Source organism: Mobula hypostoma, chromosome 1, assembly GCF_963921235.1.
Source record: "Mobula hypostoma chromosome 1, sMobHyp1.1, whole genome shotgun sequence".
Taxonomy (NCBI): domain Eukaryota; kingdom Metazoa; phylum Chordata; class Chondrichthyes; order Myliobatiformes; family Myliobatidae; genus Mobula; species Mobula hypostoma.
The window spans coordinates 218579839-218606985 of record NC_086097.1 but is presented as its reverse complement, the minus strand read 5'-3'; the positions used below and the strand labels follow the sequence as shown (position 1 = coordinate 218606985).

At 40.4% G+C, this 27147-nt stretch overlaps 1 protein-coding gene across 1 annotated transcript in view; it reads right to left on the bottom strand.

Annotated features, from left to right (window-relative positions):
* Nucleotides 1–27147, bottom strand: part of prex2 (phosphatidylinositol-3,4,5-trisphosphate-dependent Rac exchange factor 2) — a 401147-nt gene that overhangs the window by 243720 nt on the left and 130280 nt on the right. The window contains exons 8-12 of the mRNA XM_063064762.1: nucleotides 22768–22880; nucleotides 15177–15326; nucleotides 13162–13306; nucleotides 7905–8005; nucleotides 821–924 (exon numbers count right to left, since the gene is read on the bottom strand). Coding sequence (XP_062920832.1) covers nucleotides 821–924; nucleotides 7905–8005; nucleotides 13162–13306; nucleotides 15177–15326; nucleotides 22768–22880 — 613 coding nt within the window. The remainder of the gene's footprint in view (nucleotides 1–820; nucleotides 925–7904; nucleotides 8006–13161; nucleotides 13307–15176; nucleotides 15327–22767; nucleotides 22881–27147) is intronic.

Here is a 27147-nt window from a genome sequence, read left to right as displayed (position 1 = left end):
GTGAACAGTTTTGGGCTTCTCATCTAAGAAAAGATGTGCTGACATTGGAGAGGGTCCAGAGGAGGTTCACAAGGATGATTCCGGGAATGAAAAGGTTATCTTATGAGGAACGTTTGATGGCTCTGGGCCTGCAATCAGTGGAATATAGAAGGATGAGGAGGGAATCTAATTGAAACCTTTCACATGTCAAAAAGCCTAGACAGAGTAGATGTGGAAAGGATATTTCACATGGTGGGAGAGTCTAAGACAAGAGGACACAGCCTCAAGATAGACAGGTGTCCATTTAAAACAGAGCTGCAGAGAAATTTCTTTAGCCAGAGTGTGGTGAATTTGTGGAATTTGTTACCACAGACAGCTGCGGAGGCCAGGTCATTGGGTGTATTTAAAGCAGAGATTGATAAGTTCTTGATTGGCCACAGAATCAAAGGTTATGGGGAGAAAGCAGCAGAGTTGAGCTAAAAAGGAAGGGAAAAAGGATCAGGCATGATCGAATAGCAGAGCATACTCGATAGGCCAAATGGCCAATAAAATTCTGGTCCTATGTCTAATGGTCTTACGGTTTTATGGAAACATCAATAATTACCTTACTGAAAGGTAAAACAGGCATATGGTCCTGTTTCTCCTGTTTCTATTTCTTATTTCTTTACATGTTGTCAATCAATGAAAAATGGTGCAGTTAGGGCACAGAAACTATTAAAATGGCTATTTGAAAACGTGCTTAAAAAGTACATGCATAAATTCTATACAGTCTTTCATTCCTTTAGATTTTCAACTGCATAAAGTATTAATATGTAGCAATTGATCTTCATGAGGTCTGTACCTTCGAAATAACATCTTGAATTTCACATCTTGGATGGTATGTTCCATCATCATATCGAAATCTGTACAGCATATGATCAGGTTTAAACTGGTGTTTATCTGTTACTGAATATCAAAGTGTATTAGTCAAAAATGAGCACCCACAGAGATGACAAGAATATTGTTTAAAACTGCACAGTTGAACAATAATAATTAATTCAATATGCATGTCATTTATTAATTCACTAAAATATAACTTAATAGTAATTCAGTGTGCATAAATCACTGAGATGTTTCTAACATTTCAATTTCTAATACAGAGCTATTTACCAATTAATTTTGTTTATGATTTATAATTGTAAATCACAGTTACACAGTGATAGTACTTGAATTCTAAAGAGGATTCTTGCATTTAAATGAACCTATTTAACATTCAAACTGTGATAAATAATATGCAAGTTGCTTCTGCATGCTGTATCAGTAGTTATGTACATGCTAGTCATAATTACACAAAACCTTTAATTGAGGTGCATGGAACTATGGGAACCAAGTTTGAAAAATCACACAATAGATATATTTACAAATACACCTGTGACCTAATGACAATTTCAAACTTAAGCAGGCAAAATTATTTCTGTCCCTAGGGAGAACTAGGCATCCTAAATATCTTGAAGCAAAGGAGGTTTAATTACAGCTACATTATATTTTATATTAATAAATTAATATTTATAATAAAATATTTGATTTTATATTACTTAATTTTGCAGTTACAGCCAAAAGCAGAAATGAGGAATATTTAAAGTTTAAGAACTGCATGCAAAGAAACTGTACACATTGCCTGTACACAATGGAAAAAGTTCAGTTGGATCCCACTGTCTAATTGTTATTTTCTTTGCAGTTGAACAATTAATTTTCTGCTTATATTTTATACAATATAATTACTTATGTACAAGTAACTCTGCTTCAAAGTTCAAAGTACAGTTATTTTCATAGCATGTATACATCATACAACCTTGAGGTTCATCTCCTTACAGGCAGCCATAAAACAAGAAACACAAAAGAACCCATTAAAAAAAAGACCAACAAGATGTGCTTCCTAGTGGTCACAGTATGTATATGCGATTGTTCAGTGTGCCCCCCCTAGTGATTACATTTGTATAATTCTGAAAAGCACTGGAAGCTTTTCCTGGTGCGGCATTATTTAAATAAGGGCTTTCTGAATGGCTGATTCATATATGTAAATTTGTATGGAATATTTCTTATCTATTTATAAAAAAAGCTGTTCTACATTGGGCACCATCTGTTTTCTTTTGCTACTAGCCTCTGTTCCTGTTACTGTCCATTTTAGACTTTCTTTGTTCTAATAATGGTAAATAAAATGATCGTAAAGCAACAGGTCCTGCGCCTCTTTGCAGACTTATGAAAAAACCTTGGACAAAAAGCATCAAAATCCAACAATTGGCATAGTAAACAGGATGATTGAATAGATTTATGGACTTGGAACAATCCAGGCAAAGTTGAATATTTTCAGCGTGCAACAAAAACAGTAAGAACTTCCTCTGTTCCAATACATCATTGCTTGGAAATTAGGAGTAAGGACACTCATTCATTGCTATTTAAAAAAACAGATCTGTTAAAATAACATTTGCAAATAAATTTTGGTTGAACAGCATTCTAATTTGGTTGAAGGACAATCCATTAAAATTTAAATGCCTGGCATTACATTCAGTATCTTGTAAAACTCTGGTTGCACAATCCATCGGTTGCAATCCATTAAGCAGGGAAGTTGTCAATTCATGTGCTGAAAATGCTCAACCACTCAACAACCTGCTGAAGGGCAGTAAGTGGTCATATAATCCTATGGGCTCATTATGAAGAACAACTGGAAGCTTTCCAAACTTTGAAAGTGACATTGTGTACTGCACCTGTATTAGGAATCTCCGATACAGGTAAACTATTTACCCCATATGTAAACAAGAAACATGGCTACATGATGGCAGTCTTAACTCAAAACATGGAGGCCTGCAGCATCCTGTTGGTTATTATTCTGTTGAATTGGATAATGTAGCATTAGGATGAGGTCTGTGTCCGTGAGCAGTGCAGGAAACCTATCGGACTGTCATAGCTATTTCTAGCATCATGTTTGATCAAATTTTAAATGTTCAACATTCACACTTAGTACACACGTTACTGACAATGAATAGGGCCTCTCAAGTAACAGCTGCTCAGAGGTCCAAGAGATCTACTGTTCTTGAGGCATCTGATACCATCAAACAACAAGTGAGTCCAGGGAACCCAGCAACACTGCTACCATTGGACACTGAAGACTATGATGACCACAACTGTGCAAGAATAATAGCATGCCTTAAAGATGCAAATTATTACAAAGAAATGGCTTTATCAAACCCAGATCTGATTCTGTATACTAATGGCTCCTCAACAATTGAGAGAGGAATTTGAATGGCTGGATGAGTCATTGTTTCTGGAACTGATGTGCTGACAGCAGGATGCATGGCTCCTGGTACCTCTGTGCAAGAGGCAGAACTAAAAGCTTTGACTGAAGCGTGCAAGTTGGCATAAGGAAGATCAGCTAATATCTACACCGATTCTCGATATGCTTTTGGAGTTGTTAATGAGTCTGGGAACTTATGGAGACAAAGAGGATTTCTTACAGCTGTACGAACCCCAATCAAGAATGTCCAACTGGTACAAATACTTATGACGTCACACAACAACTGTCAGAAGTTGTTCTATCACAATGTAAAAACCACTTCAAAATGACTACAATGGAAAGTCATAAGAATGCATTGGCTAATAAAATTGCAAAAAGGGCATCATGGAAAGAATTAAAGAAAATAAAAGTACCAAGAACATGTGCAGTGAATCTGACAACTGGAATTATGGAAATGAAGTTGAACTCTGTATCATAGACAGACATACAAGATATTTGAGAGGTTCAATCTCAATGCTCTAACCAGGAAATATGGTTCTGGAAGGAGAGTAGTGGGAAGTTAAACAGTGATGGAGTTTGGAGATACGGCACTAGTCATAAGCTAATAGCTCCAACTACAATACTCCCTTATCTGGCATGGCAGAAACACTCCCTAGGGCACATTGGAGTGTAAAAGATGATCGGCAGATTCACCCAATGGGGGTGCATTCCAAAGTTCAGGGCACAAGCTCGATAAATGCTTGAATTATGTATGACATACAGGTGTCCCCCGCTTTTCGAACGTTCACTTTACAAAACCTCACTGTTACGAAAGACCTACATTAGTACCTTGTTTTAGCTTTCAGAAGGTGTTTTCACTGTTGCGAAAAAAATCAGCGCGCGATAAAAGGCAGCGTGCGCCCCGAGCAGCCGCACTCCCCTGGATTCAGAACTGCAACCTCACCGGCATTGCTTTAACACATGCTGTGAGCAGTCATTTGCAAGATGAGTTCTATGGTATCGGAGAAGCCTAAAAGAGCTCGTAAGGGTGTTACACTTAGCGTAAAACTAGACATAATTAAGCGTTTCGATCGTGGTGAACGAAGTAAGGACAACGTGAGTTTGGCTTGTGGAAGCTGATGAACATGATGTTGAAGAGGTTTTGGCATCCCATGACCAAGATCTGATAGATGAAGATCTGATGCAATTGGAAGAAAAAAGGATAACAATAGAAACCAAATGAGTAACGATAAAGTACGACTTTAATTTTGAAAGGGTACGTCGGCTTAGAGGATATTTGCAGGATAGTTTGAGTCCTTACAAAGAACTGTGTGATAGAAAAATGCGCGAGGCTCAGCAGTCAAGCAAGCCTTCCACATCAGCCACAGCAGACGACAAACCTCGACCTTCGACATTGAGGCGGGTAGAGATAGAAGATGACCTGCCTGTCCTAATGGAAACAGACGATGACGAGATGACACCCCAGTGTCCCACCACCCCAATCCCCAGGCTATGGACAGATACCGATTCCCTTTGAATGCAACAGTAGCCGGGAGGCACACAGCACATCTTTAAGAAAAAAGCCGAAATAAACATGCTAATTAATTAGGTGCTGCCGACACGTAATTGTCGGCCCAGATCAGAGACGACGCAATCGAAAATCGGCACTGATCTGGGCCAACAATTACGTGCTGGGCGGCACCTAATTAATTAGCATGTTTATTTCGGCTTTTTTCTTAAAGATGTGCTGTGTGCCTCCCAGCTACCACTGCACCCCTGCATGCTTCGCGGCAATGTATCGCTCGGCGGCCTGGAGGGTGGGGGCCACTGCACCACCCAAGCTCCGACTCAGCCTAACACATCATTATCAGTGTGCTCAGCGCTGTCTTCCCAATTCCAGTAAGTGATACTACACTGTACATACATTATTTCTACTTTATATCAGCTGGGTATTTTTATGTGTTATTTGGTATAATTTGGCAGCTTCATAGCTTAAAGGTTACTGGAGAGCGCTTGCGCCGTGTTTTTGCCAACAGCACTTGCGTGAGATTTTCTGCCGATGGCGCTTGCGTGAGATTTTCGCTACGGAGAACAGTGCAGTAATGATTGTGGAAAAGTATTTCTACTTTATATAGGCTGTGTATTTATCATATCATTCCTGCTTTTACTATATGTTGCTGTTATTTTAGGTTTTATGTGTTACTTGGCATGATTTGGAAGGTTATTTTTGGGTCTGCGAATGCTCACAAAATTTTCCCATATAAATAAATGGTAATTGCTTCTTCACTTTACGATATTTCAGCTTACGAACCGTTTCATAGGAACACTTTACCTTCGGATGGCGGGGGAAACCTGTACCAGAAAACAAATCCAGGATCAGTGGAAAAGCTATCAAAACTAAGTGCCCTGCCCAACCTGGTCAAGCTTACTACATTTCTTTACCAAAGTGTCGAGGATACTCAGATGTACTGGTTATAGTGGACAATTTTTCAAGATGGGTTTAAGTTTAAGCAAGAAGAGCCACTGCCACAGGCACAGAAAAAATTGTGATCAAGGACTATACTCCTAGATGGGGATTGCCATGTCACATTGACTCTGATCAAGGCACACATTTCACTCAGAACATTTGTCAAGAATTATGTCAACTGATGAACATTGAATTTAAAAACACAGACATGAGGAAATCTGTAGATGCTGGAAATTCAAGCAACACACACAAAAAATGCTGGCGAACACAGCAGTCCAGGCAGCATCTATAGGAAGAGGTACAGTCGACGTTTCGGGCTGAGACCCTTCGTCAGGACTAACTGAAAGAAGAGATAGTAGGAGATTTGAAAGTGGGAGTGGGAGGGGGAGATCCGATATGATAGGAGAAGACAGGAGGGGAGGGGTGGATCTGGAGCTGGAAAGTTGATTGGCAAAAGGGATACCAGACTGGAGAAGGGAAAGGATCATGGGATGGGAAGCCACATTGAATGGTCTTTTCATTGTCCACATCACCCAGCATTTTCAGAACAAGATGAATGAGTATGGAATTATCAAACAACATCAAGTATCAAGAGAAAGGCATACCATGGCCTACAGCTCTTCCTATAGTCTTATGTAACATCGCAGCAACCCCAAACAACAAAACTAAAGTAAGTCCATTTGATGTGGTAACAGGACATCCTACGTCATTGCTAGGAGCACTCAATCTCTAAGAGGCTAATATACATACACATTATGGCAGACAGTTTAGTTAACTATTGTGTGAAATTAACACAAGCTGTCCAGTCTGCTTCTTAGCAGGTTTCTGCTGCTTGGAGTGATCCAATAGGAGGAGGACACACCCTGATTCCTGGTGAGTGGATCCTGATTAAGAAGCCACATAACGATCCACTGGAGAGCTCAATGGGAAGGTTCTTATCAAGTGCTGTTGCCAACTCAGTGGTGAAGGTAGACGGCAAAAGTAAATGGATACACGCCAGCCACAGCAAGTGAGCTAAAGTGGCACTTGAGGAGGACAATAAGCACTGTAGTTAATGTGCTAATGATAATGCTTATGCTGCTGGTCTGTAGTGAACAAATCACTAACCAGCCAGAAGACTTCAAGCAAATCAACAACTACTGGACATTATGAAGTTTATTCTGATATTAGTTGTTGTTACATTTTTTACAATTTCTCCTACTTACGAGTACTAATATTCCTACTAATATGTTTTATCATAGTTTACATCTTTTTTACATGTACTGTATAACGGTCATTAATAGAATAGTTCAAACTCATGTAAGTATGCCTAATAATCTGCCTAACCCTGACATAATCCTGTGAATACTTTGAAGAATATGTCTTTAATAATTTTATAACTAAGGTAGTGTTTGATTACTTTATACTTGATGTAGATACCACAAGTTTTTCTACCTCTGTATTTTCAGATATAATGATTCTAGATGTGTGATTTAGAATCAAAGGGGTGATTGTTGAATCTGACTGTATAATTGCTATTTTCTCTGCAGTTTAACAATTAATTGTCTGCTTGTATTTTATATAATTACTTATATGTAAGTAATTGCTTAGTATGCTTCCTAGTGGTCACAGTATGTATATGCAGTTGTTCAGTGTGTCCCCTAGTGGATACATTAGTATGATTCTGGAAAGCTCTGGAAACTTCTCTTGGTGCTGCATCATTTTAAATAAGGGGTTTCTGACTGGCTGACTCTTATCTGTAAAAATTGTAATGGAATTTTTCTCTTCTACTTCTGTAGTAGAAAAAGAGCTGTTCCACATTGGTCATGTTCTTTTTACTTTTGTTTCTCCCTTTTGCTACTATGCACCACTCCTGCTACTGTCTGGTTTAGATTTTCTTTGTTCCGTGCCTCTTTCCCGACTTCTGAAAGAACATTGAATTAAAAACATCGGAATCCAACAGACCCTTCGAATAATTGTTGGAGTGAGATACATTTTAAGTCACAGGGAGTGATTATAAATTAATATCAATGTAGACCTATGTATACAGCTGTATAAGGTCTACTTTGATATCCATTCATAACTTGTGTATGGCATGATCTACCTAATGGTATGTAACCAGAAGTTTTTCACTGTATCTCAGCACAAGGAACAATAATAAACCAATAAAATCAATATATAATGCTTCATATGTCCAATCAGCCCAGTACTAACCCCATCGTCACTCACCATGATGGATGATTCCGTTCTCCAACAGCGCTTGGCCCAGATGAACTCCTTCTTCAGGTTTACTGATCTCTTTAATTTCCATCAGCCATGCGACAAACTCACTAAAGTATAAAAGCTATGCTTAGTTCCTATTAAAAATATTGCTGCTCCCAAATAGCCACTCAGCACTCTACCACATGCTGGATTTTATCCTGTCAGAAAACAGAATGCAAATCTCTGAAACTGGCTTTGATTCGCAGTTTTCACTGCAGCCTTCAAATATCACTGACAACCACTATGTAGATTTGGGTACACGCGAGAAAATCTGCGTATGCTGGAAATTCAGGCAACACACGCAAAATGCTGGTGAATGCAGCAGGCCAGGCAGCATCTATAGGAAGAAGTACAGTCGACGTTTTGGGCCGAGACCCTTCATCAGGACTAACTGAAAGAAGAGATAGTAAGAGATTTGAAAGTGGGAGATTTGGCTAGTTGTGATCATTGAAACATTGTTAAAGATGTCCTGATAAATATCTAAATTTTCCTCAACTGCACTGCTCCAAAATGCTGGCCCACCCACCTCACCAGATTATACGTGGCAGCGGAGCAGAAAGCATGCTTTTCATTACTGATTTTTCCAGCTCATAGAAAGTCAGAACGAGGATGGTGGCCAGTAGGTTTGCAACACACTTCGGTGACATCGTCAGCCCTCAAGTCTCTAGACCCTCCTGATGTCTGGTTGAAAGATAACAGGAGATTCAACATGCAGGAATTCCTCACAGTGCCCAGATCAAACTCCCAGGGACCAGCCATACAAAGAAGGCCTATCATGGTCATTGAGGCAGTCAGCACTGATTAGTCTGAGCACCCTGAAGAAGACCTTAAGACCATAAGACATAGGAGCAGAATTAGGCCATTTAGCCCATCGAGTCTACCCCGGCATTCCATCATGGCCGATCCCGGATCCCATTCAGTCCCATATACCTGCCTTCTTGCCATATCCCTTGATGCCCTGACTGATCAGGAAGCTATCAACTTCTGCATTAAATATACCGATGGACTTGGCCTCCACCACAGTCCATGGCAGAACATTCCACAGATTTACTACTCATCAGCTAAAAAAATTCCTCCTTACCTCCGTTCTAAAGGGTCGCCCCTCAATTTTGGGGCTATGTCCTCTACCTCTGGATACCCCCACCATAGGAAACATCCTCTCCACATCCACCCTAATTAGACCTTTGAACTTTCAGTAGGTTTCAATGAGATTCCCCCCCGCATTCTTCTAAACTCCAATGAGTACAGGCCCAAAGTTGCCAAATGCTCCTCATATGTTAACCCCTTCATTCCCGGAATCATCCTTGTGAACCTCCTCTGGACTTTCTCCAATGACAACGCAATGTTTCTGAGATATGGGGCCCAAAACTATTGATAATACTCCAAGTGCTGCCTGACTGGTGTCTTGTAAAGGCTCAGCATTCTCTGCTTGCTTTAATATTCTATTCCCCTTGAAATAAATGCCAACATCGCATTTGCCTTCTTTCCCACAGACTCAACATTTAAATTAACTTTCTGGGAGTCTTGCACAAGGACTTCTGAGTCCCTCTGCACCTCTGATGTTTGAACCTTCTCCCCAGTTAGATAATAGTCTGGGCTATCGGTCCTTTTACCGAAGAGCTCGTAAGTTCTCCTTTGATGCAAAAAGATATAATCTCAGTACTGCCCCACCAGTTTAGAGGTTGAATGGGTCATTGACAGCTGAAAAAATGACCTCATAAGCAAACAGAATCTTTGTTGAAGTACTAGAGCATAGCATCAATCTACTTCTATTGTGAAGATATTGACTATTCTGCGGTTGAGGACAGCATGCAGAGAGGTGGTAATAGTGACCATCTCCAGAAAGGGAGATAAATCCAATGTTGCAATGCCTAATGTCACCATGCTGTCTGCCTCAAGGAAATGCATTGTAATGTTCCTTCTCAAACGCCATCTCAGAGTGGCCAAAGAGCTCCTCTGAGAGATGCTGTGCTGATTCCTTCATCACAAGGTTCAATTTCATTTTATGTTGATTTCAGAAAATATGCAGTGACAAGCACCAGCCACTACACGATACAAGGGATGAGGTCCTGCTCAATGAACATAGGGAGTTAGAAGTAAAATTAGTAACTTAAGAAGCAGGGTGGTAATCTCCAGATTACTCCCAATGCCATACGTTAGTGAGGTTGGAAATGGAAGGATTGGCCAGATATGGCTGAGAACATGGTGCAGGGGGCAGGAATTCAGTTTCTTGGATTACGAGGATCTCTTACTTGGTAGAGATGATAAGTACAAGAGTGACAGGTTGAACTAGAGAGGAACTAGTATCCTAGCAGGTAAATCTGCTAGTGATTGGCAGGGTGGTGGAACCTGAGCAGGAGCTAGTCATGGCATAAATCAACAGCCAGCAAGAACGAGTCTAGTAACCAGGATAGCCAGGGACATGGTAAAGGCAGGGAAGAGAATACTCAGTTAAACTGCACTTATTTTAGTACCTAAGGTTTAACAAGATGGGAAACATCACTCTAGTGGGAACTTGAAGAACAGTTGTGCAGGAATATTACTCACAGCTATAAGAATGATGGAGGGCATGTGCTGTAATGAGAGGTTGGACAAATTTAGGTTGCTTCCTCTGAAACAGCGGAGGCTGAGGGGAGATCTGATGGAAGTTTATGTGAGGCGCAGGTAGAGCAGACAGACAGTATCTTTTTCCCAGGGTTGAAGTGTCTAATACTAGAGGGCATGCATTTAAGGTGAGTGGGGGTAAGTTCAAAGGAGATCTGAGGGGCAAATGTTTTACACAGAGGGTTGTGGGTGCCTGGAATGCACTGTCTGGTGTGGTGGTAGAGTAGATACATTAAAGACATTTAGATAGACACATGAATGTAAGGAAAATGGAAAGATATTGACATTTTGCAGGCAGAAGAGATTAGTGTAGTTGGCCATTTGTTTACTAATTTAACTGGTTTGACCAAGGGGCCTGCTCCTGAGCTGTACAGTTCTATGTTCTAAACATGACAGGGCAGGTAACTAAAGTGGGTGCCAGGGTATACTTTGGCTGTAGTGACTATACTTCTATTAGTTTTAAGACAGTAATAGAAAAGGATAGGTCAGGTCCACAGGTTAGGGTCCTAAAATGGAGCAGGTCCAATTTTGGAGGAAATTAGTCAGGATCTAACAGAGGTCAATTCAGTGAGCTTGCTTGAAGGAAAATGAACAAATGGCAAGTGGAAGGCTTTTTAGGGTGTGATAACAAGTGTCCAAGAGCAATATGTTCCTGATAGGGTAGAAGGTAAACCTGGCAAATTTAGGGAACCCCGGCTATCAAGGAATATTGGGGCTCTGATCAAGTGAAAGAAGGAAGCATATATTGGGTGAGGAAATTGAAATCGAGCAAATCCCTTCATATCTAAAAGATAATTAAGAATACCTTTAATAGGGAAATCAATAGGACAAAGAAGGTATGAAATGGTTAAGGAAAATCCAAAGAGATTCTACAGCTATATTAAGGGTAAAAGGGTGGCTAGGAAGACAGTAGATCCCCTTAGAGATCAGCAGAGTTAGCTATGTTTTGGACCACATGGAGTGGGTATGATTTTAACAAATATTTCTCTTCAGTAGATACAGAGGAGAAAAATAATATTTGCTCGAGAGATACGGAAAACAAGTGGAGCTGTTTTGGAGAACATTCATATTACCAGGGAGGAGGTATTTTAATCTCACAGCACATTAAGGTGAATCAATCCAGCATCTGACTGAATGAATCCTGTGACCGTGGGAGGCTAGAGAAGGAAGTCCTTGCAGGGATATTTGATTCATTGTTTACTATGATTGAAGTTCCCAAAAGCTAGAAGGTGGCAAATGCTGTTCCATTGTTTACAAAATGTAGCAAGGATGAGCCAGGGGACTACAGAATGTTCAGCCTAACATCAGTGGTGGGGAAATTAGTGGAGGTGATTCCGAAAGACAGGATCGAGCAACATTTGGATAGTTAGAGTCTGATTAGGAGGAGTCAGCAGGCTTTTCTGTGTGGAAAGTCATGATTGATGAACATTTTAGAGTCTTTCAAAAGTAACTGATAAGGCAGATGAGGATGGCATCGTGAATGTTGTCTATTTGGACATTAGGAAGGTCTTCGGCAATGTCTCACATGACAGTCTAGTCTGGAAGTTCAGATGCCAAAATCTAGTAACAGCTAATTAGGTAGATTCAAAGTTGGCTTGGAGGTAGAAAGCGGAAGGCGGTGGCTGGAGGTTGTTTCTTGCAATGGAGGCTACTGGTATGCCACAGGGGTTTGAATTGAGATCCTCATTTATTTAAATGAGTTGGATGCTCAAGATTTGATCAGTAAGTATGCAGATGACACAAATTTAGGAGGCGGCGTTGATAGTGAAGAAGCTTATCATAGATTACAAGGGGTTCTTGATCAGTTACGGAAGCGGGCCAAGGAGTGGCAAATGGATTTCAATACAAATAACTCTGAGGTGGCGCAACTAGAAACGTCAAACCCGCGTAGGACTTATATTATGGATGGTAGGGCTCTTGGGATTGTAATGGAAGAGAGGAATCTAGGAGTACAAGTACACAGTTTGTTTAAAGTGGTGTCACATGTGGACAGAGTTGTGAAAAAGACATTTAGCATGCTGGCCTTCATCAGTCAGCGCACTGAGCACAGGAGCTAAGACATTATGTCATAGTTGTATAACTCATTGGCGAGGACACACTTTGAGTACCATGTGCAGTTTTGATCACCCTGTTATAGGAAAGATGTGGTTAAACTGGAAAGAATACATAAAAGATTTACAACAATGGAGTGCATAAAAGGTTCACAACTGGTGGATCTGAATTACATGGAGAGGTTGGACAGGGTAGGTCTTTATTCCTTGGAAAGTTGGAGAATGAGGGGGCAACCAGATAGAAATGTTTAAAATTATGAGAGGCATCGATAAGGTGGATGGTAATATTCTTTTCCCCAGGGTAGAGACATCCAAAACTAGGGGTCAGAAAATTGGAGTGAGAGGGGAAGATTTAAAAGGGATACAAGGGGCAAAATTTCCACACAGAAGGTGGTGAGAGTATGGAATGAGCTGCCAGAAGAAGTGGTTGAGGCACATACAACGGTGTCATTTAAGGCACATTTAAATGAGACACGGAATATTTTCAAGAGAAGCAAGATAGAGAAAATGTCAGAGAAAAATTAAGTAACCATTGCCGTTAATGGTAATATTAAAATTTCATATCCTACCTGCCCAAAAAGCATTTTGGAAATGTGCTGAGTTTCCGTTTTCGGTCTTTGATTAAATTTTCCTGTTTACACAGCATATGGTACAACTTTTCCCCTTTCTCAGAGATCATCATCCAGGTATCTTGTTCCACGCCTAGTTTCAAACCTTGTGAGTACAATCCAAAATACATCATTGTTGCCGTTTATGAGTTTGCATGTGCACATATGTAAATGTATTTTGCACAATTGTTTGTGTATTGTTCATTTAGTAACTTTATTAAGTTTTGTGAGAGTTTACTGATCTAATGCTACATATTATTCACCAGTAACAGTAGAGAAAATGAGAATTATGTCTCAGGAAAATAATGTATATTGCTGTAATTTACAGAGGGCATGTATTCTGCTGCAACCAATTTGTTGTGAAGATTTTTTTTTGTAATTTGTATATATTTTTGATCACTTGAGTAAATGCTCTCAATGAGGAAACACCACATCACTGTCGTGATTATTTCTCCCCATTTTTCAGGGGCGTAACATTCATTGTTCTACAGTTCCACAAAAAAAAACTGGTTTGTTCTCAACACAGAATATAATTGATGTTCTGCCATTAAGAATAAGACCATAAGACACAGGAGCAAAATTAGGCCATTCAGCCAATTGAGTCTGCTCCACCATTCCATCATGGCTGACCCAATATCCTTCTCACCCCCATTCTCCCACCCTCTCCCCGTAACCCTTGACACCCTTACTAATCAAGGACCTATCAACCTCTATTTTAAATAGATCCAATCACTTGGCCTCCACAGCCATCTGTGGCATGGCATTCCACAGATTCACCACCCTGTGGCTAAAAAATTCCTCTTCATTTCTTTTCCAAGGAAACATCCCTCTACTCTGAGGCTGTGCACTCTGATGCTAGGGTCCCCCGCTATAGGAAATATCTACTTCACATTCATTCTATCTAGGCTTTTCAATATTCAATACTTGAACTTGAACAGGTGGAGCATAGCAAGGAGTAGCATATCAACTATTTATCCGTGGAATATGGTAGAATATGCTTCTGGCATGAAACTCCCACAGTAACTGAGTCAAGTTAAATCTCAACTACCTACACTAGTCAAATACCATGGCTACAGGAGCAGATCAGACTGGTTATCCTGCAAGAAGAGACTCTCCAGGTAACACAAAAACATTTTTCTGAGTACGAGTCAGGAGTATGATGGAATACATTCATTTATCTAGATGAGAGCAATGCCAACTCTCAGGAGGCTCAACACAATCCAGGGCAAAGTAATCTACTTGTTCAACATGCCATAAGCTATTCTAAACTTTCACTCCCTTCTTCACCAGCACATAATTATTACATTGCATACCATGTACAAAATGCATGGCGATCACTCACACAAGCTTGTCAAAGAGCAATTCCCAAATTACAACTTCCACCACGAAGAAGGTCTGAGATCTGCAAGATCCCCTCCAAGTTGCACACCATCTTGGAAATGTATCACAGATCTAGACCCTGGAACTTTCAACACAACAGAACTATGGGAGTTCCTTCATTAGTAGCACGTCAGTAGTTCAATAAGACAGCTCTCACCACCTTCACCAGGACAATCAAGGGTATGCAATAAAAGTTGGTCTTGACACTAATGATAATATCCCAAATTAAAAACACGCTCTCTTTAGGTAGTCTGGTTTCCAAAGTTTGTAGGACAGCAGGGACTACTAATGTCCTGCAGTCATTTCTAGTCACAGTCACCTGCCTGTCTCTCCAAAGCGCTATCTCAGGAATGGATAGCCAGAACACCCATAAGTCACTGGCAGAGGGAATGCAGGCAGGAGCACTGACAAGAGTTTAGATGCAAGTGAAGGATGCCTGAATGTGCGGCAGTGAGTCAGGGCCAGAGGTCAGCTGGGAGAGGATCAAGGGTCGAAGGGAGGGGAGCTGAGGAATGATGGGAGGCAGAGGACAGCAGTAGAGAAGAGATTCTTTAATTTCATTAATGTTTAACAAAGACTAAAATTACACAGCTTACTCTTTCTTCGTTCTCGCTCCTTTAGAAAGGCCTCAAGCCATTCCTGTTTGTCTTCTGATGATTTTGCCATGCAGACGAACCATTTATTTTTGGCAGTGTTATGTATTTTCCAACCATTGATCACTGTATGACCACTGCTATGATAATCCGCTGGAGAGAAGAGCAAAGATAATTATACACAACTTTGTTTTATATTTTAAACCCTAACCAAGGAAATAAGTTTGAAATATCACATAAATTCTGAAAAACTATGATCTCACTTTTTTTACTTATTTGATCATCTTATTTGAAGGTCATTGGGGTTTCCCTATCTTCTGTCCAAGACCTCTTTCAGAGTCAATGCCTCCAGAAGACACGATATATCATTAAAGACCCCTCACACCCTCTCCATGAACTGTTTGTTCTTCTGCCATCAGGCAAATGTTACAGGAGCATCAAAACTAAAACCACAAGGCTACTAAACAGCTTCCTCCCACAGGCAGTCAGACTGCTAAATAGCTGCTCCACCTGACTCTGCTTTGGACACTTTTAACTTGACTTTAACTGACATGTGGCTGTTGTGATTTACTATTTATTGTTATGTTTATTATTTAGTGTTGCATTTGTTATGTTATGATTGCACTGCTCCTGAGAAACGCTGTCTCATTCTGCCCTGCAGAGCTGATGTATGGTTAGAAAGACAATAAAGTTTTGTAAATCTTTTGAATCCACAGCATGTGGCATAAATTAGTGCAAAGCGGCAGGCGATATTGAATTATTCAATTCATTAATGCTGAAAATATATAGTTTTATAATGTAATTGAAAGTTCTTTATTCATTTGTGGGAAATAAATGAACAGTTGAATAAATGTAACACAAAGAACAATATCAAACCCCGAGAAGTTAATAATAGAAAAGGCTATTTCATACCTCATCAAGCCAAAAGCATTATACTGTTCGACATTAATTGAAAAAAAAGACAAATTGTATTAGTAATGTAGCCATTTCCCCATCAGCTGAATTCACTGGTTCATATTTCAGGATGTGGACCAAGCAATCCTATCAAGTAATTTAAGTGTAATGCCCTGGTTCATATTTTTTTACTGTTAAGCTGTATGTATTTCATTTAGCAGTTCTGTAAGAGCAGTCAGTACTGCTGGCAGCTTGTTTGGGTTATTGTTGAAGATGAGGAATGTGTGCCATCCAGTTAGGATGGTAGAATTAGGGGGAGGTTTTCTTCATGAGGGACACTAAGGTTGGTCTTGGGGGGGTTTTTTGGTTCTGTGGGAGATGAAGAGAGAAGATGCTGGGAAGAACCAGTCGTTTGTTCGAGATGGATGCGAGCAAAGTTCGGAAGATGACGTGTGCTTTCATGTTGACTGAGGGCCCAGCGCATGAGAGACAGAGAAGTTCAAGACTTGGGCACATTTGACTGTTTTAATTAAAATGGGCCCTTTTCTTTTTGTTTCTCTTTACTAACCCTTTAGTTAAGTTAAGATTCATAAATATAATTCCTTTAATTGTATGCAGTGTCCTGTCTGTTAATTCATAGCTCTAATTTGTAACAGGGTAGCAAATTACACAGCATCCACACACACCGGGGTTTGGGGCAAGATAGCTGTCTCAATCTTATGAGTTTGGCAGGACCAGAGAGTGTTTTCCCAAGACTAATGCAGCCAAGGAAACCAGGGGGTTTCATAAAGCACTGTAATATTTCTTAAACAACTCCAATGTCAAATACTTATTCTTTCCACCAGTCCAGAGCACTATTTGCAAACACAGATAAATCCCAACCGCATGGGATGGATGGGACTAAGGAGAATGATAGCTTGGCATAGAATAGATGGGCCGAAGGGCCTTCTTCTGTACTGTAGTGTTCTTTAACCCTGTAACTCTATGACTTGAAATAGGAATACTTAATCCATTGAAAACTGGTGAATTGCCGTCAACAGAAATGTAAAAAGTAATTAAATATCAGATTCATTTCAAAACGTCCAACTTCCAAACAAAGACAGAGACAAGAACCCTATTCCCAGGAAATGGTTTGAGCCATTAGACTAATAGATTAAACTTGGTAGAACAAATTACTTTGCAACACACCCAAAACACTGGAGGAACTCAGCAGATCAGGCAGCATCTAAAGATGGGAATAAACAGTGGATGTTTTGTGCCACAACTCTTCATCGGGACTGGAAAGGAAGAGGGCAGAAAACCAGAATAAGAAGGTAGGGGGAGGAGAAATATAAGCTGACAGGTGGCAGGTGAGGGGGGTAAGGTAGATGGGTGGCGGGGGGGTGATGTGAGAAGCAGGGAGGTGATAGGTGATAGGTGAAAGGCTGAAGAGGAAAGAACCTAATAGGACAGGACTGCGGAAAATAAAATAAAAAGAAGGAAAGCGCCAGACTTGGAAGGACTATTTAGGACCCTGAATGCTGGTGAGGGTGGAAGTGTAAGGCCAGGTGTTGCACTTGTCACATTTGCAGGGACAAGCCTCCCCAGCGAGGCGGTACTTCACCTGGAAGCCTGTTGAGGTCATTTATTGCTTTCAGTGCTCCCACTTTGGCCTCCTCTACCTTGGTGAGACCCAGCGCAAATAGGGGAATCATTTCATGGAGCACCTTTACTCTGTGTGCTGTAAAAGGCAAGATCTTCTGATGGCCATCCATTTCAATTCAACTTCTTATTCATATATCCACATATCTGTCCACGGCCTTCTCTACCTCCATGATGAGGCCAAACTCAGATTGGAGTAGCAACACCACATATTCTATGTGAGTAACCTGATATTGATATCACTTACCTCTGTTCCTGCACCCCCCGCCCCTTCTTCTCTATTTTCATACCCCATTCTGGCGATCCTTTCACCCTTCTCTTCCCCTTACCTGCCCTTATGACCTGCCCATCACCTCCCTCTAGTTCTCCACTTCCTTCCCTTCATTCCATGGTCCACTCTCCTCTCCTATAGATCCCTTCTTCAGCCCTTTATCTCTTTCACCTGTCTCCTCCCAACGTCACATCACCCCTCCTCCCCCACCCACCATCCTTCCCCTCCGCCTGATCTCACCTATCACCTGCCAGCTTGAACCTCTTCCCCTCCCCCTCCTTCTATTCTAGATTCTGATCCCTTCGATTTGAATCCTAATGAAAGGCCTCAGCCCATAACATAGACTGCTTATTCCCCTCCATAGATGCTGCCTGACTTTGCTCGAAATTTCCAGTATCTGCTGAATCTCTCCTGTCTCTAACTTCCTTTGCATGTTTTTGTCCCAGAATTAAATAAAAGTACAGTATTTCAAGGATATTTTAAAGAAAATGCTAAAAAGCCATGTAGCTCTGTCTTTGGGACATCCCTCCTAAACTTCAAGTTTACCTGCTTTCCTGCCATCAGAATGTCCCCCAACCACCCACCCAACCACCCAGCTACAAGGAACCAGATCAGAAGCGGACTGTTCAACCTCCCCAAGATCAGAACCCAATAGGATCATCTCCTTCAGGATCAAAACATCCACTGGCTAATTGGGTTAAGAATTGTATCCCCTCCTCTCTTTATGCTAACCAGAAATAGCCAGGCCTTTACCTGTAGTGAGGACTGTTCCAGAATGCACTCTGTCCATCTGGAAGCCAGGCCTGTCAAAACAGGCTGAATTCCAGGCAAGTCTCTTAAATAAAAAGTTACAACTTACAATAGCTGTGGAATACCTAAGGTTCCCATCAGGATCTCTTTTTCACCCATCAGAAACTTTGCACCTGTCCAGATTTTTAACTTTTCCTGATATTGCATACTTTCAGGAAAAGAAGTGTTTTCAATAGAGCAAACTTCAGTATTGACTGGTTTAGCAATCTACTTAGTGCTGTATCTGAAAAAAAAGTGATACACTGCAGCCAGAATGCGCCAGAAGTGGAAAGAATAAATATTTCAGGTAGCAGACTGAATGTTCGCTCAGTAGGATGCTTTGTCCCATATGGTGTTGTGCTTGGGTGGGTAACGTTTGAATTGCAGAGAGTATTCTACAACATACCTATTGTATCATTCACATGGTAGAAATAGTCTAAGGTGTCAGAATATTAATAGCTCAGATTCTATAAAATAAACAAGCAAGCAGTTCATTGTGAAAGGCAGAAATTGTTGGGAAAATCTCATGAAAACAGTGCAGTGAGCTAACTACTTCCCAATGTAAATCTTGGTGGTTGAGGTTCTATTCCAGAGCCTGCACTTGTGCTCTATTTATAATTTTATTATGTTTACTTTCATGGTTAAAAAAATAACACTCATCATCAAGATATCTGTAGTTCAGATGCTATGGAAAATTACAATGATTTTGTAAACGCAAACACAGGAATTCTGCAGATGCTGGAAATTCAAGCAACATACATCAAAGTTGCTGGTGAACGCAAACAACTGTTTTGTTTAACTTCTCCTTGTTTGTCCCCTTATTGCTTTGCCACTCTGGTTTCTCCACGTGGAAAGAATGAATGTACTAATTGTGTTTAAAAAGTTTCCCTGGGTCCCTCGTTGTCAATGCAGAATCTTGCTGATGTATCAAGATGTGACTGTCGCACAAATCATCTGTAAGTTTACCTTCATTTTCCTGCCTAGCTATTATGTTTACAGATTAATTCTAAACTGGGCAAACACATTGGTTTATTCTCCTTCCCACATCCTTGTGGGAAATGTTAATCATAGAAAAAATTGTCCTGTGGGTAGAAGCTCAGAATTTCTTTGAACACTGCTTTCTATGATTTGGAGTTTGCGTTGCATTAGTCATAATGTTCAAAGCACCAAGTTGGTGAAGAAGATGATTCCAGCCGTTATACATCTCGTACAATACATTCTCAGTGAAAATAAGTGAGTTCAGAAATTATTTGAAATATGTAAATTAATCTATGTTAACAAACATATGCTCAGTGGCTATTTTATTAGGTGCACCTGTGCATCAGCTCATTAATGCAAATATCTAATCAGCCAAGCAAGTGTAGCAACTCAATTCATAAAAGCATGCAGGCATGGTCAAGAGGTTCAGTTGTTGTTCAGGCCAAATCTGAGAATGGGGAAGAAATGTGATCCAAGTGACTTTGACTGTGGATTGTAAACACGAGGAATTCTGCAGATGCTGAAAATTAAAGCAACACACATCAAAGTTGCTGGTGAACGCAGCAGGCCAGGCAGCATCTCTAGGAAGAGGTACAGTCGATGTTTCGGGCCGAGACCCTTCGTCAGGACTAACTGAAGGAAGAGTTAGTAAGAGATTTGAAAGTGGGGGGGGAGGGGGAGATCCGAAATGATAAGAGAAGACAGGAGGGGGAGGGATGGAGCCAAGAGCTGGACAGGTGATTGGCAAAAGGGATATGAGAAGATTATGGGACAGGAGGCCCAGGGAGAAGGAAAAGGGGGAGGGGGGGAAAAACCCAGAGGATGGGCAAGGGGTATAGTCAGACGGATAGACGGAGGAAAAGGAGAGCGAGAGAAAGAATGTATGTTTATAAATAAATAACGGATGGGGTACGAGGGGGAGGTGGGGCATTAGCAGAAGTTAGAGAAGTCGATGTTCATGCCATCAGGTTGGAGGCTCCCCAGACGGAATGTAAGGTGTTGTTCCTCCAACCTGAGTGTGGCTTCATTTTGACAGTAGAGGAGGCCGTGGATAGACATATCAGAATGGGAATGGGACGTGGAATTAAAATGTGTGGCCACTGGGAGATCCTGCTTTCTCTGGCGGACAAAGCGTAGGTGTTCAGCGAAACGGTCTCAACTGTTCATTCATTTCCATAGAAGCTGCCTGACCTTCACAGTTCCTCCAGCATTTTGTGTGTTGTGCTGCTTCTCTTCCTACATGTGCTGAGTATTTCTAGCATTTCCCGCTTGTAATTTAAATTTCAAGCGTTACATAGTGTTTCTTTTGTTTAGTTTCACCTCCTGATTCATGCAGATGGCTAGTCAGTAAGTGTCAGCGTGTTACGGATTTAGCAGTGCCTGGGAACTGGAGCTATTAGTAGTATATGGAATCTGGAGCTGCATTTACTGCCCTTAATCCCTGAGCATGCTCACTTAATGCATCCAGGTCCTTGCAGCTGAACTCCTCACACTGAGCTGCCTCGATTTCTTTTCTTCCTTCCTCCACATATATGAAAGGGTTATTGTGTTATAGGATTTATTCCTAATTTACAGTAGTGTAGGCTGCCTGTAACTCATGAAACTGTCCTAACACTGATGTCCATACAAGGAACAGCACGCTTAACCCAAAATAGGCCATTGGATCATTGTAATAAGTAGCTAGTACGGGTTGAGTACCACTTATCCGAAATTCCAAAATCCGAAAACCTCCAAAATCAGAACTTTTTTTGAGCGCTGACGTGACGTCACAAATGGAAAATTCCACAAGACGCTGGGAAGATTTCCCAGGTGGTGTGCGGGTCTCTGCACACCACAGACAGTTCTGAGAAGTGGCTTCACAACTGTAATGAAAAGTGGAGAACACTGTATAAAGTGAAAATTTATGATCTCGATTGTGTATTGTAAAAGTGGATTTGTCAGCATCAGAGTGAACCAATGCTGCTTCACAGATCAGGAAACGAGATCTATCAAGGCAAACTGAAAATTGAAGGTAATCATAAATATTCTGGAGGCTTGTTGCAGAAGTGAAAGAAAGGGCACAGCAGTGAATTTTGGAAGTTTTGTGTCTGCTATCACAAAGCAGCAGAGAAATTCATTGATGAGTTTGCCAAGATCATTGCTGACAGAAATCTAACCTGCTGAATGACTAGGTCAGTACATACGTGTGATGAGCAAGAGTAAGGCAAAGTCTGGTTACTGGTGGAAATTCAGAGTTGGGAATGATGGTGATCCCAAACATCCACAAATTGGCCACCTGGGTGGCCAACATAGTGCATCTTACCTTTCTGATAGTGCAATGTGCACATCATTGTTTCATGCACAAAATTATTTAAAATATTATGTAAAACTACATTCAGGGTATAAGCTGTATATGTAAAGTATTGATTTTGTGTTTAGACTTGGGTCCCATCCCAAAGGTATCTCATTATATAGAGGCAAATATTTCAAAATCCAAAACGCTTCTTGGCCCAGGCATTTCAGATAAGGGGTACACAACTTGTATTAAATTGATAGACTGGTTAGTTTATATTGAATAGACAGAAGTTTATTACACAACATGATCTCCATGTATTTTTATAGAGTTAAAAGAATTTAGACTCCCCGGCTATTTAGCATTTGCCTGCCATGATTTCCATCAAGCCCAGTTCTATGTTTGCCTGGATGCATTCTCCAAAGCTGAATGTTGCATTTTAAGCTTTTTGTTTAACCTTCTAATAATCAAATCTGCATAAACAACTGTGTTGTAGGATATGATATTGCAGTGTCCATCTCAGTGGAATATTTAAAGGCACATCCACTGTCAAATTAAAGTTGATCTTTAATTTTTGAATATTTTTAATTAATGTTCAGCTACCAGCAAAATAAAATTTTATTTAATGGCATTGATATTATTAGCAATGTAATATTTATATTTGGTGGCATTTTGAATCCATCACATCGATAAAAATAAATAAAATCCTTAAACATTGGTTAAATTCAAGCAATATAACAAAGAATTACCTGTTCCATCATCAACATTTTCCACTTCCATGATCTCTGTATTTATCCTGCCACGAAAAAGGTACCGATGTCCATCAGGCACTTTCTTTGGGTGAGAAGTATTCTTTAAGCGTCTGCAAGTTTAATTACAGCATACTTTATTCAAAGCATCACAGATCTGGGATACTTCTTTTGCAGAGTTCATTTAATCATGTTTTAAATGGAGTTTTACAAGAGTCTTAATTTAATCCTAAGTATCAAGAGCATGAAGTGTTCAATATAAGAATTCCATAAGCAATAGGAGTAGTATTTAAATAATCTGATATTTTTGGAGATGATGATGTTATAAATGTAAGATGGATGTTACATATAATGCTTACAGAGTTCAAATATAAACAAGTAAAAACCTGAATTAAAAAGCAGAAAATGTGGGAACACTCATCAAAGAAACATAGTTATGTTTTAGGTTGATGAAATCCCATCAGTTCCGATAAATCATTAAATCTTTCCACAGATGCTGCCTGACCTGCTGAATGACTCTCAGAATTGTCCGTTTTTAATTTCTTGTATACAGCCTTTTTTTTAGTGGGATTCAGTCTGAATCTAGTCTCGTGAATTGGAGTGGTCAACATTTTATTTATTGTTATTTGAATGAAGTTGCTTTATTCAAGTGTGTCATCAGGAATATGCAATGTTTTTTTTCAGTTTTTAATAGTTGTTATGCAATGTCATTTGCACACTGAATGGTTAATATGAGAAAGGAAGGTCACCTGCTGGGATAGTTATGCTTTCTGGGGTTAATGATAGCAAGATTTAGATCAGCACTCCATACTTGGCTCATGCCCAAACCTATTCAACAGCGTCAAACACATAATATCTAGGAAAGCTTTGTGGCTTCTTCTCTCATTTCCCCATGCAATTTCACAATGGTTAGAAGAATATCAACAATGTAACTGGACTTTGACAAAATTACTTCTAATGCTTACAGTGCAACTAATGCAGTTGTAATGAAGGATAATCCTTTTTATCAGATTCGAATATAAGAGTGAAGTAAGTAAACAACATGCTGAGAAAGTAGGGAAGGAACTGGAAGGAAGATGGATAAGTCATTGATGAGGAGAGCTGACACTGATCAGCTTTAAATCAATATAACTTTCAAAAACTTATACTGACATACAAGTTCCTGCTTCTCCAGTTGAGTACAAGTGGTTATGCTAAATAAAACTGTACATGTTTTACTTCACATACAATTCAATTGTACATGACGAAAAAATAGATTCAAAATGAAGACACCCTAAATAAATCTTCAAAGACCAAACAATGAGACTGCAGGTCATGCAATTTGGACTCCAGTTTCGGGTAACTCTCATCTCCAGTGTTCTTTTTCAACAAATGTTCACCTAGTTTTCTTCTCCCTTTGTTCACCTCTACCATCCCCGCATCTAGTTCCATCTGCCATTATCCTCTTCCCATCTGGTTTCGCTTACCACCCACCAGTCTCTGTCCTGTGCCTCCCTCGTACTGCTCTATAGTGGCAATCTTTCCTCTTCCTTCTCAGTCCAGGTACTGGCTCTGGATGCAAAACATGGACTCACACCTTTTCACTCACAGTTGCAGCTTGACTCACCGAGTTCTAATGTTTCTTGTTGGTTTCAATTTCACTTGTACTAGCTTAACAAAAAATTAAAAGTCTATAAACAACCATGCACTCATAGACCAAATAAAATTTAACAAGGGAAATAAATCTAAAAATGACCACCAAATGACCAACAAGGTGGGAATCAGTGGTATTAAAAAAAAATGAAAAGAGCCTCAAGATAGAAGTTATGCAGTTCCCAAAGCATAAGGTGCGAGTAATTTTACATATCATAGAAACCATAGAAACCATAGAAACTACAGCACAGAAAGAGGCCTTTTGACCCTTCTTGGCTGTGCCAAACCATTTTCTGCCTAGTCCCACTGACCTGCACACGGACCATATCCCTCCATACACCTCCCATCCATGTAACTGTCCAATTTATTCTTAAATGTTAAAAAAGAACCCGCATTTACCACCTCATCTGGCAGCTCATTCCATACTCCCACTACTCTGTGTGTGAAGAAGCCCTCCCTAATGTTCCCTTTAAACTTTCCCCCCCTCACCCTTAACCCATGTCCTCTGGTTTTTTTTCTCCCCTTGCCTATGTGGAAAAAGCCTGCTTGCATTCATTCTGTCTATACCCATCATAATTTTATATACCTTTATCAAATCTCCCCTCATTCTTCTACGCTCCAGGGAATAAAGTCCTAACCTATTCAACCTTTCTCTGTAACTGAGTTTCTCAAGTCCTGGCAACATCCTTGTAAACCTTTTCTGCACTCTTTCAACCTTATTTATATCCTTCCTGTAATTTGTTGACCAAAGCTGAACACAATACTCCAGATTCGGCCTCACCAATGCCTTATACAACCTCATCATAACATTCCAGCTCTTATACTCAATATTCAGTTCTGATTTTGATTGTGATAAACTGTCATCCATCTGAAGGCAGTAATGGAATACTCCTGACATCAACATCAATAGCAGTAGCTGGTACAGTTCACGACCTCCAAGATGATACTCAACTTAATGTAAAAGAGTTGGGAAGAAGTTACTTGAAGGTATCCAGGTGAGAGCGAACAAAGAAAGAAATCTTGCACTAAAAGGGAACTCGAGGTAAAGGAACCATTAGGAGGTAGTGACCATAATATGATAAGTTTTAATCTACAATTTGAGAGGGAGAAGGGAAAATCGGAGGTGTCCGTATTACAGTTCAACAAAGGGGACTATGGAGCCATGAGGGAGGAGCTGGCAAAAGTTGACTGGAATGATACCCTAGCAGGGATGACAGTGGAACAACAATGGTGGGTATTTCTGGGAATAATACAGAAGATGCAGTATCAGTTCATTCCAAAGAGGAAGAAAGATTCTAAGGGGAGTAAGGGGCAACCATGGCTGACAAGGGAAGTCAAGGACAGTATAAAAATAAAGGAGAAGAAATATAACATAGCAAAGATGAGTGGGAAGTCAGAGTATTGGGAAACTTTGAAGGAGCAACAGAAGATAACTAAAAAGGCAATACGGGGAGAAAAGATGAGGTACGAAGGTAAGCTAGCCAAGAATATAAAGTAGGATGGTAAAAGCTTCTTTAGGTATGTGAAGAGGAAAAAAATAGTTAAGACCAAAGTTGGGCCCTTGAAGACAGAAACGGGTGAATTTATTATGGGCAACAAACAAATGGCAGATGAGTTGAACAGGTACTTTGGATCTGTCTTCACTAGGGAAGACACAAACAATCTCCCAGATGTAATGGTCGCCAGAGGACCTAAGGTAATGGAGGAACTGAAGGAAACTCACATTAGGCAGAAAATGGTGTGGGATAGACTGATGGGACTGAGGGCAGATAAATCCCCAGGGCCTGATGGTCTGCATCCAGGGTACTTAAGGAGGTGGCTCTAGAAATCATGGATGCATTGGTAATCATTTTCCAATGTTCCATAGATTCAGATGAGTTCCTGTGGATTGGAGGGTAGCCAATGTTATCCCACTTTTTAAGAAAGGAGGGAGAGAGAAAATAGGGAATTATAGACCAGTTAGCCTGCCATCAGTCGTGGGGAAGATGCTGGAGTCAATTATAAAGGATGAAATAGTGGCACATTTGGATAGCAGTAACAGGATCGGTCCAAGTCAGCATGGATTTACAAAGGGAAAATCATGCTTGACTAATCTTCTGGAATTTTTTAAGGATGTAACTATGAAAATGGACAAGGGAGAGCCAATGGATGTAGTATACCTGGACTTTCAGAAAGACTTTGATAAGGTCCCATATAGGAGATTAGTGGGCAAAATTGGAGCACATGGTATTGGGTGTAAGGTACTGACATGGATAGAAAATTGGTTGGAAGTCAGGAAACAAAGAGCAGGGATTAACGGGTCCCTTTCAGAATGGCAGGCAGTGACTAGTGGGGTACCACAAGGCTCGGTGCCGGGATCGCAGCTATTTACAATATACATTAATGATTTAGATGAAGGGATTAAAAGTAACATTAGCAAATTTGCAGATGACACAAAGCTGAGTGGCAGTGTGAAATGTGAGGAGGATGTTATGAGAATGCAGGGTGACTTGGACAGGTTGGGTGAGTGGGCAGATGCATGGCAGATGCAGTTTAATGTGGATAAATGTGAGGTTATCCACTTTGGTGGCAAGTACAGGAAGGCAGATTACTATCTGAATGGTGTCAAGTTAGAAAAAGGGGAAGTACAACGAGATCTAGGTGTCCTTGCTCATCAGTCACTGAAAGTAATTATGCAGGTACAGCAGGCAGTGAAGAAAGCTAATGGCATGTTGGCCTTCATAATAAGGAGATTTGAGTATAAGAGCA